The 14,998-nt window shown below is 55.8% G+C and overlaps 1 protein-coding gene across 2 annotated transcripts in view; it reads left to right on the plus strand.

The window, feature by feature from the left end:
• The window catches only part of SBNO2 (strawberry notch homolog 2), a 48,789-nt gene that overhangs the window by 27,571 nt on the left and 6,220 nt on the right, over nt 1–14,998 (plus strand). For both annotated transcript variants that reach the window (XM_086477687.1, XM_086477686.1), the window contains exons 5-19: nt 3,673–3,765; nt 4,343–4,439; nt 4,844–5,004; nt 5,420–5,553; nt 6,067–6,157; nt 7,547–7,690; nt 8,211–8,328; nt 8,748–8,853; nt 9,040–9,193; nt 9,581–9,757; nt 10,448–10,545; nt 12,931–13,013; nt 14,012–14,212; nt 14,470–14,645; nt 14,854–14,985. In XM_086477687.1, the coding sequence (XP_086333813.1) occupies nt 3,673–3,765; nt 4,343–4,439; nt 4,844–5,004; nt 5,420–5,553; nt 6,067–6,157; nt 7,547–7,690; nt 8,211–8,328; nt 8,748–8,853; nt 9,040–9,193; nt 9,581–9,757; nt 10,448–10,545; nt 12,931–13,013; nt 14,012–14,212; nt 14,470–14,645; nt 14,854–14,985 (1,965 nt within the window). The remainder of the gene's footprint in view (nt 1–3,672; nt 3,766–4,342; nt 4,440–4,843; nt 5,005–5,419; nt 5,554–6,066; nt 6,158–7,546; nt 7,691–8,210; nt 8,329–8,747; nt 8,854–9,039; nt 9,194–9,580; nt 9,758–10,447; nt 10,546–12,930; nt 13,014–14,011; nt 14,213–14,469; nt 14,646–14,853; nt 14,986–14,998) is intronic.

Below are 14,998 nucleotides of genomic sequence, written 5' to 3' on the forward strand. Positions count from 1 at the left end.
TTCTCAGTGCCTAAAAAAGCTTCTGGATCTGTGGAGTATACGGCAAAATCCTTACTGGGAAAAGCTGTTCCAAATCCAGTGTAAAGAATGCAAGTGAGAGACAAACACGTGTTATCGAAGTGTGAGCCTAACTTGTCTGACCGTGGCGGAGCAGCTGTGCCCAGTCCTGGGGCGTGCTGTTCTTCACGTCCTCCCCTCGCCCCTTGCTGTCCTGCAGAGCACTTCGGTTCCGATAAGGCCAATTAACTCCTTGGAATTCCATTTATAAATGACTTCCTTTCCAAAAGACTCTCTAGCTATTTTAAACGTTGTCTTATCTGTGTTTTCTGAGCACAGTGGTGGTTGGGGGGGTTGGTTGCTTTTTTGGTGGTGTCTTTTCTTACCGAGTTTGACATTTCCTGACGAGGTGTCAGTTCAGTACCTCCTAGTCGGGACATTTCTGTTTCATTTTTGCGCGGGAGGTGGTAACTCACAGGACAGTAGGTAAATGGATTGTCAGATTGGCTCGTGATTGACAACTGTTTCATTGCCTGAATTGAGAATACACTTTTTTTGTTGTTTTAAAGGAGACAAACAAGTGATCTGTTGCAAAACCTCAAGGCAGTGCTGGAGAAGAGGTTCCTCACTGTGACATGCAGCACAGGACAGAGACTTTGCTGATACCTTGCACCGATATACAACCAATTTGGATAATCTTTCCCTGTCCCTCCCCACATCATTACTTCACCATAATTTTCCATAACACTGCAGGGATTTTGGGTTTTGGGTAGCCAGAACAGTCACTAAGCTTCTGTCCAAAACGGAACGTTGACCCCGTTAGCGCGCGCGTAGCCCGGGCAGCTGCCGCCCGAACCCGGTCTGTGCCGCGCGTCCTGTCAGCTGTGGCCCTGCAGGCAGGTCTGACCCGGCAGCGATGGCGAGCCTTGCCTCTGCGTCGGGACAGGCCGTTCTCCAGAATTTCAGTCTCAGAGGTTCCGGGGGAGCAGGAGCGGCGCTCCGTAAGCAGCTCCAAGGCCTGGGACGTCTCCTGAGCGAAGCTGGGTGTGACCCACACGCAGATTCCCGGTACAGGAGCAGCCTTGTGCCTTGTCCTCTGTAAAAACACCCGAAATAATGAACTCTCCTGGGGCAGTTTGAAGATGCGGCGTGGAAAAGACTCCATCCGTATTCCAGCTTTCCCCTTCTTTCTGTGAGCTGTCACTATACTGGGGGAACGGGGGGAAAGGGGGACAGGGCAGAACTGGAGAATCCCGGTGAGACTGCGCAGCGCTGGGCGTTTCAAGCTTGCTGAGAAACCCTTATCTCAGGCGCCCGGTGCTGCAGCTTTAGGGGGAGCGTTGGCGACTGGAGAGGAAACGGCTGGACACGGAGCTGGTCCCCGTCAAGAGAGGGGACGTAGGTAGCGCGGCGGCTCTGTTTGTCACGTCAGGGACGGGCACAGGGGAAGAGCCCCTGCACGGTTAAATATTTGCAGGAGTTAGCAGACAAAACACACTTGCTTCATTTGTAATGAAGTTGTGAAATACCTTTTAAAAATAGTTCGTGTAATCCATTGTGTTTTCTCACAACCATCTCACGAGTTTACAGTGGTTTTAAGGCTGGGGAAACAGAGCGCTGCCTCCAAAGCCTGGAGCTGGGGTTTCTGTGAGGTGCTGGTGTAGTTTTTTCTGACTGATTCACAGGACTTTAAAAACGTGAACACCCTTCTCCTAGCTTGGTTCTAGGGGACGAATTTATACAGAGGGGAGCTGGCTGGTCAGCCAGATGCGACTGCTGCTTCTCTCGTGGAAGTCACGGCAAGATGGAAAAATAGTGCCAAAGCAGCGGAGTAAGACCCAGTCTTTGATTGTGCAATTGTCAGCGGCATTCCTGAATGAGTCCCTCTCCTGCTTACATCCCGGGGTTCTCGTGTGTGGGCCTCTTCTGCTAGTGTTTTGAGACCTGTAGTGTAGAGGAAGGAGAAAACCAAACCGGGAGGGAAGCGAGAGTAGAGGAAGGAAGGAATTGTACGAGTTCAGTCAGGGGCAGGATGATCTGTCACCCACTAGAGCTCCTGCTCCCGCCTGGACCGGCCCTCGCAGCGTGTTCCCACCTACGTGGTTCGTTTTTCAGTGCTCCCGCCGGCCGAGGCTCCTGGCGCCTCCTTTGAGGTGACGTGCTGGGTGCCAGAGCCCCGCGGCTGAATCGGGGTAGCAGGGCTTTATGCTTTGAAGACAGCGTGATGCAGAACCGGACCTGCGTTGACTTTCCCCCGCTAGAACTGCGAGGAGCGGGTCCTGCTGTGCCAGCAGATCTGGGCCTTTCTCTTGCCTCAGAAGAAACGCTTATACTGAGCTCAGATTTAGGTGGAGATGTTTCACCTGCTCTCCAGATTTGTTGGCACTGAAAATAGCTCTTCCGTCCAGCTTCCTTCTGGTAATTCTGACTCAGGCTTCCAGTAATGGAGGGTGTTTTTTTCTTTCTTCTTCTTTTTTTTTTTAATTTTAAAAAAAGGAAATAATTGGAGTGTTTATGCTTAAGAACTTCCCATCTTTCACTTCTGCTGGTGGAGCATGGGTCTCTTTGTAAGTCTGGCACTCTTTGCAGGCTGTGAACTTGAAGTAGTGCTGCCTCTGGAGTTGCTGATTGCTTTGGATGCCATGAGCTGCTGGCTTGACCTTGCTCGCTGTCGGGAAATTCCAGTGTGATTTTGTTTGTGTGGGGGCAGACAAAGGGTCTCCTCGATTGTACCTTCCCAGCCAGGAGTGTCTTGGGAGCTCTCCTAGCTGGCTGCGGGGCGGCGGGCTGGATGGTCCAAAGCCATCAGTAACTCTGACACAGCAGTTGGCGCCTGGAGAGACCCGGCCAGCCCGTACGGCAGCCTGCCCCCACCGGCGCTGGCCTGCTGGGGGTCTCGGTGCCGTTTGAGCTCCTGGGCCTCGTGCCTGGTCTCTGCGGTGGGGAACCTCACCAGTGGTCCTGGCTCGGCGAGCGAGGGGAGCCTGAGGGGCAGCTGGAAGCGCGCAGGCTTTGGCGGTCGCAGGCGAAGGGTAGCGGCCCTTGACCTCGGGGCAGCTGTTAGTTGGTGCTGACCCACCGTGACTGCTCCAGCGCAGAGCGAGTCCCATGTTCCCGTAGGACGCTTCCATCAGCCTTGGCAGGGACTGCTGGCTTGGAAGAGTCCTTTGAAAGCGGCAGTGTTTGCACAGGAGATCTGCTGGTGCTAGCGGGAGGCGTAGGGAAGGTGGGCTTGTGCCCGAGATCTCACGTTTCGAGGGAAGACGTGGCATTTCGGGGTGACCCACCTTAATGCCCTGTAGTTATTGCAACTGTGGTGGAGAGACTCTGTCCCGCAGGTGTGGGAGGACGTGTGTCCCCGCAGGCTTTCACCGCCCGCGGGCACACGTGCAGCACGTTCACACTTCTTGCAAGAACGTTTTTACCTTGGTCAGTCATTCCCTGTGTGGATGTTGACAAAGGCATGTACGGCATTTGCGAGATTTAGTAGTTTCCAGAATTATTGCCCAGGGCTTTCCATCGCAAACAGAAAGTATTAAAGTCCACTGACCACATCAGAGCCTGAGACCCGAGAACACAGCACGAGTGTCTTCACTGTTACTGTGCTTTCATACTGGTGGGGGGGGAGGGCTGAGGGTTAAGGCTGCCTTCTCACCTGCACCCGTTCTGTTCCAGCTGTTCTCACCCGGGCGATCCTTCCCTGGCTTAAACAGTTCCAATGACCATGCTCCTGCTGTCCCCAACACCCCGCTCCTCATAAGCTACCAGGTGAGAACGGTGGTTGGCTTCAGCGGGATCGGGCACCGGGCCCTTAACCGGGTGCCACCGCGGTGGGGAGGGGAGCAGTTCTGGCCGTTCTCCCTTCAGAGGGAGCGAGACAAGAAGATCAGACGGGTACGGGTCACTGCCCCTCCCCTGAAGTGTCCTGTGTTTCCCTCGGTGGAACCTCGCCGTGTTGAAGAACGATTTGGGCTTTCACAGCTTGGCTTTGTGCTGCTGGGGACCGGGCTGGGTTTAAAGCTGGCCCAGCTCCCTTGCTCAGGGCCGGATTAGAGCACGGCTGGGCAGGATGGCCGCTAGCCCATGGCCCGTCTGAAAAGGGCTGTAAACGGCTTTCCCTGATCCGGTGCGGACGAGGCCTTGAAAGCAGCTCTTGAGGCCCCCGGGGTGGGCTCGTGCAGGGGGGTCTCTTGTCTCGCCCCAGTCCGTTAACGGGATGAACTGTGTTTGAGGGGTCTGTGAATTTCCCTGGGGATGGTTTAAACGGTGGTTTCTGGCCCCGGGGAGCACTGAGTGTGTCTGTAGCAAAACGAGAACATTTGGTCAGTGCTCTGTTTCTGTTCAGTCTCAGGCTCCTGCCGATGAGGAGGATGAAGGTGAGGAGGAAGAAACAGAAGAGCTGGGGCAAACGGAGACCTATGCAGAATACATCCCTTCAAAGTGTGAGTGTCTTGCCATCGCCTGAGTGTGGGAAGTTCTGTTAACTCCACTGTGGACCAACCTAATTAGCTGCTCCCTTATTTTCCTGCAAGCAGGATATGGTGTTTGCCATGGCACGTCCCAAGATCGTGATTTTTCTAGAAAAACTTTACCAGTGGACTGATCCTTTGCTGGTGCTACGCTAATTTAACAGAATTTGTTAATGTTGCTTGGTTTTGGGGGCGGCATGACTTGGTTTTGGCAACCTGTAATTTCAGCGGAACACAAGAGTGAAGAGCAGGGGTCAGGCTTGTCTCTCCTGTTCTGAGCAGGGCTACAGACTGTTAACCCGAGGTCTGCAGTCCTTTTTGAGGTGCCCCGTGGGCGTGAAGATCTTGAGTTATCTGTTTTCTGTCTTGTCATTTAGCCAAGATTGGGAAGCACCACCCTGACCTCGTGGTTGAAACGAGCACTCTGTCCAGCGTCCCCCCACCCGACATCACCTACAGCCTTTCCCTGCCGTGCTCCGTTGCCGACAAAGGGTCACTCTCTGCACTACAGCTGGAAGCAATCGTTTATGCCTGCCAGGTACGTGCCTCCGCCTTGCCTGGATTCCAGGTCTCACACTAGAAGGGAACTGCCTTTTGAAATAACCCGTGATATAGGTGATGAAACTCGGGAAGCTTTGGCAGATGGAATTTTAAATGCCTTTTGAAAGGGTTATTTGAAGCTGGGGACTTCTGTGGGGTTGTTTCCCAAAGAGGCAAGAACCTTGACTTTTGTTGCAGAGGGGAGTGCTTTACGTTTTGGGGGCCTGGGGGCCTTTTCCGTGAACTGCCACTGCTGAGCTTGGCCACGACGCGTGGCCGTTCCTGCCGTCGCTCTTCTGAGCAGGAAATGCGCTCACAGCGAGGGGATGTGTGGAAGGGTTAAGTGCTGCTCTTGGAAGCTCACATCAAAGACAAATCTGGTTTAATTTCCAGCTCTGTTCTTGATTTTGCAGCAACATGAAGTTTTATTACCCAATGGGCAGCGAGCTGGGTTCCTCATTGGGGACGGTGCTGGAGTCGGAAAGGGCCGGACAGTTGCGGGCATCATCTTTGAAAATTATCTTAAAGGGAGGAAAAAAGCTCTGTGGTAAGTTGTTGGGGTTTTTTTTTTTTTTTCTCTTTTCCCGTAAGACCTTGGAGTTAGTTTGGATCTGGGAGTAAGGAATTCCTTAGTGCTGATGCTGGCTTTATGGTTGACTCATGCTGTGGCCTTGGGTGAGTCGTTTCCACCTCTTTGTGCCTGTTTGCTGTCTGTGAAATGGGAATATTTCCCCTGCAGCAGCGATGGGGAATGAGTCACTGTGAAATAGCGGATTACGCACTACTTGGGGCGCAGTGTCAAGCCTACCCCGCGCTCTTTCAAGTCGGGAGGGGTATTCGTGGGCTTCCCAGGTGCAGACTCGAGCCCCTGGAGCGTGGGGTTTCACTGCAGAACGCACGCAGCTTGTCGTAAGCGGCAGGATCGTGCGTTGAGGTGTGTGGGCAGTTGGAAACGCGGCGGATTTGCGCACCTCCCGGTGCTTTAGTCAGAGCTGTTAATCACCCCCCGTGCCCGGACTATCTCCTGAGGCGATAACCAGCCCCACGTCTCGCTTTGCAGGTTCAGCGTCTCCAATGATCTCAAATACGATGCCGAGAGAGACCTGAAGGACATCGAAGCCTCCCACATTCCCGTGCATGCTTTGAATAAGGTAGGGAGGAGGGAAGCTGTGGTGGCGTTCGGGAAAAGGAGCCCACGGCAGGAGTTCGGCGGATCCGCCTTAGCCTGTAAAGCAGCAGTCGCTTCTGCCTCCGCGTGGCCGGTGGCACAGGCGGGAGCAGCCAGCCAGCCGCTGGCCCTTCCCGTCTCTCAGCACGCTCTTCCCGCTCTGGACTCCTGCTGTTTTGCTGCGCTCTGCAGAGCTGCCCCGGGAGCCCAGAGCTGCTCCCTGCGGGGACCGAGGAGCGTCCCCAGGCCAGCGCGAGGTGCAGCGGGACTCGAGCCCTTCTCGCCGCTCCCGAGGAGTCCCGCAGAGGGAGCGGCTCCTGGTAGCTGTGGCTGGGCTCTGCGTCCCTGCGCCGACCTCTCGCAGCGCTGGGTTCGCGTGGAGCCGCTTCTCGGAGCGTGCGAGGGAGGGAGCACGGAGCGGAGCCTGGCGGGGGGCTGCGGGCGCGCGGTGTCGTGGCTGAGCGCCTGGGCATTCCCCCGCTGAGCGAGTCAGAGCTTTCAGACTTTCTTCCAGTCGTTCAGGGAGGAGGAGGAGGAGGAGGAGGAGGAGGAGGAGGAGGAGGAGGAGGAGGAGGAGGAGGAGGAGGAGGAGGAGGTGGAGGAGGAGGTATTTCTCAGAAGAAAGTAGTGGCTATTCACAGGGTTCTTCGCAGCCTGTGCTTTAGCCTCTTGTCCCATGCGTCAGCCTTGTCCAGGCCTGTGTTTGCCACGCCGCTGGCCGAGATGCTCTCCTCTGGGGTTTAGTGGTGCTGAACAGCGGGCTCCTGCGAAGTCAATCGAAACCACGTGTGTGTGACACCTCTGAACTCCATTAAAAGAGTGAAAGGGATGTCTCTTTTCAGACCAGAAAGGCATTAAATGTAGCTTTCTTCAAATTGGGACCATGGGGTTTTTCTCCTGACTTATTTCGTTACAAGTGGGGCCCATGACGGTGAGGTAGGCACTGGTCTCACCTGGTCAAAGAGAAAATTATTTTCTGGAAGTAATTAAAACAGATGGGAGGGTTCAAAACAATTAAACATTCTAAACTGATGCTTAAAAATAGTGAAAAATGGAAGTCCTCGCGTGGTCTTGGCGTTTCGCTGCGTGCAGCCAGATGTGCTGACACATCGGCTGGTGGCACTTCTCCAGCCGTTTCAAGTCCCTGTCATCGCCAGATCTCGGGGCCAAATAGAAGCGCTAAAGACGTCAGCTGCCACCCGTCTTTGGTCTGTTCTGCTCTCAGATGGGGGTTTGTTCTCGGCGGCAGGAGCGTGTGGCCTGCGCAGTCGCTGCACAATCGGGGGTATTGGCAGTGGGCAGCGGAGGGGCGCGACACGCTGGGGACGGGCCTGGCGAGTGCCTTGTGCTCCTGTTCTTCCTCTTGCTGCAGATTAAATACGGTGACACAGCTACCTCAGAAGGAGTCCTCTTTGCCACTTACTCGGCGCTGATTGGTGAGAGCCAGGCGGGTGGACAGCACAGGACACGCTTAAAACAGATTTTGGACTGGTGCAGGGAAAACTTTGATGGAGTCGTATCCTTTTAGAAAAAAAAAAAAAAAAAAAGGTGAAAACTGGAGAGAGAAGAGTTGTGTGCTTGTGATTGTACTTCCCCAAGGAACAGAGGGCTTGGGGCCGTCTGAAGTCGCCGGGAGCAGCTGCGCCGCAGCCTGGTGCCTGGGGCAGCTATTTCAATGCTGTGAGCACATGCGCCCCCCCACGCTCCTCTCTGCTCCTCCACAGGCTGCAGTGTTGATGGGAGGAGGGGAAGAACACAGCTGGGATTAGCCTTTTCAGCATCCTTCTCCCTCGGCCTTACAAGACAAGACACACCTTGGAAGTGAAGGGAGAGGGAGGGAGAAAGGACTTGGGGCTCTGAGGAGCGCAGGACGAGGCACAACCTACAGATTTCATGCGGTGTGGGGAGCGAGTCGGTGCTGTTGGTACTGGGGCTGGCTGTTCAGTTGGCTGGAGGAGGCTGGGTTGTATTTTCTGCCCGCTCCCCTCCTCGGGATGAAAACGGATCCTTTCTCCTTAACTGACGTTCCCCTCCAGATTGTGTTTGATGAATGCCACAAAGCCAAAAACGCCAGCTCTACTAAAATGGGCAAAGCAGTGCTGGACCTTCAGAACAAGCTGCCTCGAGCAAGGGTTGTCTATGCCAGTGCCACGGGTGAGTGTCTCTCGGCGTTGTGTGGGCAAACCGTCGCCAGTCCCCTCTGTGATCTGAAGGACGCCCTTGAGATGGGGCACGTACGCTGGGGGTGCGCGTTCGCGCAAGAGGTGAATGGTGCTGCAGTGCTAGAGGGGACCCTGAGGTGCCAAGATCTGCCCTAAGCCCCATCACTGCCCTTGCTCGTGACTTTTTGGCAAGTCAGACTAGTTTCTCTCCAGTTTAACTTGTTCCTGGCCGGCTGTTCAGCTGTCTGGTGGTGCTTGCCCACCGAGTGTGTGGAGGGCGAGGTTTGGAAAGGTCTTCGGGTCTCCTGAGGCACAACGGCGAACGACCGTCCCCTTAGGAGTTCGCTTTACTTGAGTCAAAACCCTTCACCATGGCTGCGGTTCTGCTGACAGTGAATTCTGCTCCAACAGGTGCCTCTGAGCCAAAAAACATGATTTACATGAGCCGCCTGGGCATCTGGGGGGAGGGCACCCCTTTCAGAGCGTTCGATGAGTTCCTGCATGCGATTGAGAAGAGGTGAGTCACGTCCAGCGACCCTTTCCATGTGGCTGATGGTTTGTGGCAGCGTGTGTTTGAGAAATGGGGGCAACGCCCGAGGACGGTGTCTGGGGGCAGCCTGAGCCAGGAGAGGTGGCGGCTCTGCAGAGGCTCCTGCCCGGAGCTGCCCTTAGCAGGGGTTTCACGGCTGTCTTCCCCTCCCAGGGGCGTTGGTGCAATGGAGATCGTGGCAATGGATATGAAGGTCAGTGGGATGTACATTGCCAGGCAGCTCAGTTTCACGGGAGTGACCTTCAGAATCGAGGAGATCCCGCTGGATCAGCAGTACAAGATTGTCTACGACAAGGCAGCGAAGCTGGTGAGCTGTGGTGGGGAGACGGGCGTTCAGTTGCGCTTCGGGCATGGCCGCGTGTTGTGTGGGAGGGTCTGAGGACTCTGGATGTGGCCTTGGCCACAGACGTACTTTGTTCATAAGAAAGCGGAGGGGTGCACGCACTCAGCCTCTGTAAAAAAACGTACGCTTTTTTGCTTCTATTTAAAAGTTCCGTATTTGCAAACCGGAGCTTGCGACATCACCCTAATGCAGAGAGAATGGCCAGACTGTTTGTTCAGCCTCACGTGGCGACATAAATACTGATGTTAGCTCAGATTATCGAACCCCAGGCTGTCCTAATAACCTCCTGCGCAGCAGTAACGAAAATGACAGCTAAGATACTAACACAGCCTTCCTCGGTGTTGTCTGCAGTGGGCAGAGGCCTTGATGGTGTTCCAGCAGGCAGCCGACTGGATCGGCTTGGAGTCTCGGAAATCCTTGTGGGGCCAGTTCTGGTCAGCTCACCAGCGCTTCTTCAAGTATCTCTGCATTGCTGCTAAAGTCCGGCGACTCGTTGAGCTTGCCAAGGAAGAGCTGGCGAAGGATAAGGTGTGGTATCAGCCTCGCTGCAGCGGCAGCAGCCATCAGTCTCAGGTTACCAGTGATTTTGTAGCCTGCAACCCAAGGGAGTTAGTTATTGTTCATCTTGAAAGCAATTTCAAACCTCTCTAGGGCTGAATTTCTCTCCAGGTTAACCAGAATGAGGCGCAGTGTCTGGGTTTCTGAGAAAGTTCCCAGTAAATGATACTGGGGAGTTAAGGTGGCCTCCTCTTCTGAGGCATTACCCGTATTTGTCGATGGTAGGTGTGGGCGAGCTGACCTGAAAGGGTGTTCTGGGCCGTGTTCAAGCCAGAAGAGGTGCCAGATCCTTCACCTCGAGCACAGCTCTGTCCTTTCGTCTGTCTGGATGCCACTTGGAAATTTTAGGCAGAAACTACCTAGGAAAGTCAGCCAGCTCCTGATGTCAGCCAGCTCCTGATGTCAGCCAGCTCCTGGTGTCAGTCATCTCTGTGGCGTGGGGAAGGTGGGGCTTTGGATGCTGAAAGACTTGAGAGATGGTTCTTCATCAGGAGCCCGGCTACAGGCCCCACACGTGTTTGTGCCACGGTCCGAGGGAAACACACCCAGGCCCGTGAAACAACCCCCTGAGCCCGTAGCTGCTCGCCCCGGTGCCGGCGGCGGTGCGCCCGCCCGCCCGCCCTGACGCCTCGCTCTCCCGTCCCTTGTGTTTCCCTGCAGTGTATCGTCATCGGCCTGCAGTCCACCGGCGAGGCTCGCACCAGAGAGGTCCTGGACGAGAACGACGGGCATCTAAATTGTTTTGTCTCTGCTGCAGAGTGAGTTAAAATCCCTGGTTTTCCTCTTGGGGGGTGCATGGGAGGCCGGAGCTGCCGGGGAAAGCCCTGCCCTGGCGCCGCGAATCACCTGCAGTGCTTGCGGTGCGGTTCTGCAGCGCCTCGCCCTGCGCAGCTGTAGGTGGAGAGGATGCCGAGCGGGGTCCTCGAGGTGCTGTTCCTTCAGCGTGACTTTGTGAGCTTGAGCCTGGACTTTGAGGTCTCCTGGGGTCCAAACCGGCACGAACAGCCTGGTCCGGCTCTCTGTGCACGTAAAAGGATTGGCAGGACTGGGAGAGCCCGAAGCGTGAGCTGAGGTGTAGGTTGGGTTGGTCTGACTCTGGAAGACGGGGCTGTTGACTCTGATGAAGTGAGCAAAAGGATCTCGTGTAATGACAGATAATGTGAGGGGGCGTCTGTGGAGCAGTGAGAGGAAGGAGCGGTCCGAGGAGTTGAGATTCACCGGTGTGGGCTTTCAGCACGTGCACGAGGCGCGACCAGAGTCCCGGTTGCGTTGCCTTCGTTCCTAGCTCAGAGCAGAGCTGGTTGTGCCTGAAGGGAAGCCGGCAGCAGGACTCAGGCTACCTGTCAGCAGAGAATGAGGCCTCATTTCTGAACACCAGCCTGTCCCACGAACGTGGCTGTTCCTGCATGGTGGTTGATGAAAACCTGGGACGTGGGGTTGAGTTGTGTTTCCTCTGTTCTGCGGGTGGCAGGGCTGTTACTGAGGTCTTTTGAAGTGACTTTTAATGCAGGTGAAAGCAATGAGAGATGCCAGAGGCAGTATGTGTCCAGTTTAGGCCAAGCTTCCCTCCCTCGTTGGTGGGGGGCTGTGGTGCTCTGTGTCACTCTGCTGTCCCCAGTCCATGCCTGGAAAACAAACACCGGTTTGGTGACAGGGCGCAAGGCAAGTCTGACAGCGGCTTGGATCGGTTTGGTCTCTGGGGTTGGTTTTCATGTCACAGAATTCAGAGGAACTCGGTCTCGAGGACTACGTGGTCCCTTTGAGCCTTGCCCAGCTGTCGAAGGGGGAGAGGTCTGTTAGTATTCGCACACAGTGCTCGGCTCTGTCCCCAGTGCTAGAGGCAAGAGCTCTTGGTTCAGCAGCGTGGGCCAGATAACTGAGCGTCTTCTGGCGTCTGCTGAGCCTCCGAGCCGGCACCCTGGTTTTACAGCACTTCAGGGGATTTCTGGGAAGGAGCAGTTGTTTAAAAGATGCCAAGAAACAGGGTTAAAAATAAACAGATTGTTCAGTGAGCGATACCAGCCCGGCCCTTTGTTCGGGAAGGCAGGGCGTGCGAGTGTCGGGAAAACGAGCGAGGTTTCGTGGCAGGGGGCTTCAGACCTGAGAGTGAGTCTGTGTGCTGTGAGCCCGGGGTCACCCTTGTCCTTCCTGGTGCCGTGTCACTGCGGCCCCTTGAGAGCCAGCGCAGGGCTCTGCCCCTTCAGGGAGCGGGGCTGCCTCTGTCTCCTTCAGCCCCTCACACCGAGGGTCTTACAGCTCCCTCCCTGGTTCCCAAGACCCCCTTTTTCTCACACGGGCGTTGTCATGTCCATACCTCCCAGCTGTTGCTTTCAACGTTTGGGTTTTTTTTTTTCCCCAACCAGAGCTCATTCAGCGCTGCCTTCTCATTGCTCTGGGGGTCCATCCCCAGCCAACACCATCAGCATTTAAGCATTTGCTCTTTTATTTGCAGAACACCCCACAGAAACGTTTGTTTTCCACCTCTTCTGATTTTTTCCATTCACCTGAAACCACTACACACCCGTGGTTTGCCACCTTACCCTGTCCGTGGGCGAGCGGCCACGTCCCGTTAACCGCAGGACTTGGAGCACGTTCGTTGGCCAGCCCGGCAGTGGTCTCTGCTGTCAGAGCATGGAGAGGGGCTGGGACTTACTGGATTTTTCAGTGGTGTTGTCACAGCTTCCCAGTATAGTGTTTCCCATTTAAAACTCCCTCTTAGTTGCCATATAAAGGTCTTGCAGCTTTGGCAGGGCACGTGGCAGCGCGGAGCCCGGGGTCTGCTCTGCTTCCCTTGCAGCGTCTCCCCGGAAGGGCCCCGCTCCCCCCGCCAGCAGGGAGGCCGCGGCAGAGAGCCCTTTTCCCGGCATTCCGGTGCTTTGCCTTCCCTCAGCACGCCCGTGGCCTGGCTGAGGATCTGCCGGCGCAGCCCACGCTCCCGGGGCAGAACCCCGCGGTGAAACGCGCTCGCTCTGCGGTGCTGCTGTTCTGCAGAGCCGCGCTGGGCCAGCGGCTGGGAGCTGTGGTGCAGGATTTACCCCTCCTTCATGAAATGTGGTGCTGTCTCGAACTACACATTGCTACGTGATAACTGGCAGGTGTTCCTGTTCCTGGTAGCTAGAATAAATTTTGCATCTTACTTTCAGAGGCGTCTTTCTATCACTAATTCAGAAGCACTTTCCTTCAACCAAAAGAAAGAGAGAAAAAGGAACTGGCATTAAAAGAAAACGTAAGAGCACACTCCACTGCCCAGCATCTGACCTCCTGCCTTGCTGCTTCACCCCAGCCACTCAGCTTTTTCTTTTCCTTTTTCCCTTTTCCCTACTTCATGCTTCTTGCTACTCTGCCCTGGTTTCAGTTTGCCCTCCCGCACATCTCCCGTCGCTCTCTCCCAGCTGGAGGACGGCAGCTCTGGGTCATTCAGCCCTTCCTCCCTCTGACCCCCTGCCCTGGCACAGCGTAGGTCCTCGCCTCCACCACGTGCCCGTAGCTGTGCCCCGTGCCCCGGCCGGTGGGCAGGTTGCACAAGAGTCCTGCTGCATGTCTGAAGCCTGCTTGCAGCAAGGGAGCTTCCTCCACTGCCCCTTACTTATAGCATGGCGGTGTCCTGGGGGGAAAAAAATCACTTCCCTGCTGAATTATTGGCTGTGGCTGCAGGTAAGAAGAGTTTTGGGATTTGTCCTCCAGTGGGATGTGGGAAAGGGGGAAGAAGGGACGGCAGCACTGGCAGATGTGGAGGTTGTCCTGACCGGCCGCTGGCGCAGGGCAGCCCGTGCAAGCTGGGTTGTGACGCCTCTCGCGTAGCAGGGGCATGTCTGTGCTTGGAGGTGAACAACGTCCCGAAACACTGGCACCTTCCTGGGTCCTGCTGGGTCCTCTGGAGGCAGTCAGACCTGCGGGCTCCTTCTGCCGAGGAGCTGGCACTGCTTAGAGCTGGCTGTGTTCGTCCTGCCGTGTGCAGCTAGCTTCAGCCCTGAGCGAGATGCCTTGTTCTTCCTTTCTCTCTCTTCCTTTCTCTTTCTCCCTCTCCCTCTCTCCCTCCCTTCCTAACTGCCCCCCGCCCCACCCGAGAGGCTCTGTCTTTCCGAGGTCAGCCCTTCATTTGGGGCAACCTCAGCTGTTTTGTGACTTCTCCTCCTCCTCCTCTTTCGGAGCTGGCCCTTGCTGGTCTGCGTCGCTGCGCGAGGCTGGGGGCTCTCCCCTGACGCCGCTCGCTCTCCCTCGCAGGGAAGCCGAGGGGCCGCTGCGCCAAGGCTCTGAAGGGCGTGTGTGACCCCGCGGGCGTGATCAAGATCAGCGACGACAGCAGCACCGACTCCGACCTCGGGCTGGACAGTGACTTCAACTCCTCCCCGGAGTCCGTGTTTGAGACGGATGACGTCATCTTCGTGGAGCACACCTACAACGGCTTCGCGGCCGAGGACAGGAGTAAGCGGAGGGGGTCGTGTGAGCCCCCGTGGTCAGCGAGCAGGAGGAATTTGCCCTGCGTGCTCCTTCCCCCACCCAAGCGTGGGGAAGCGCAGAGGGAATCCACTGCCCGCTCAGCAGCCCTTATTGCCAGGCGAGGTGTCGGCCTGCTCACCACACAGTGCCCCCAGGAGCCCTTTGGAACTTTTTTCTTTCCCCCTTTTTTTTTCAGTTTGCAGTTACGAGGTGACTCTCAGCGTTTGCCTTTTACGTTGCAGGTAACTTTCACATGCTGCCGTCCCAGAAAGAGATGCATGGCCTGAGAGAACTAGAACACGTGGAAAAGTTGAAGCAGGACCTCCTAGCAAAAGTTAAAGCACTGGGCAAAGAGCTACCTCTCAATACCTTGGATGAACTGATCAATCACTTTGGGGGCCCGGAGCACGTGGCTGAGGTACTCCTCACAGTCCAGAGTATATTTTGTGGCACCGGAGGCAGGAAAAGGGGCCAGCACACGGGCTTTCTGCTGGAAGGGTTTTTTTTTTCTCCTTCCTTGCAGCTTGCAAAAGCTGTTGAGAACTGACTTTCTGCGTTGCCTTGCAGCACCGTGCAGGTCTCTCCCTCTGCTAACGGCCTCTCTTTCTCCTGCGCGGTGTGTGCAGATGACAGGGCGGAAGGGCCGGGTCGTTTGCAGGCCGGATGGCTCCGTCATGTTCGAGTCTCGGGCAGAGCAGGGCCTCTCTATAGACCACGTCAACCTGAAGGAGAAGGAGCGTTTTATGAAAGGGGAAAAGGTGAGTCGGGCTC

Source organism: Leptosomus discolor, chromosome 24 (genome assembly GCF_034619465.1).
Source record: "Leptosomus discolor isolate bLepDis1 chromosome 24, bLepDis1.hap2, whole genome shotgun sequence".
Taxonomy (NCBI): Eukaryota; Metazoa; Chordata; class Aves; order Leptosomiformes; family Leptosomidae; genus Leptosomus; species Leptosomus discolor.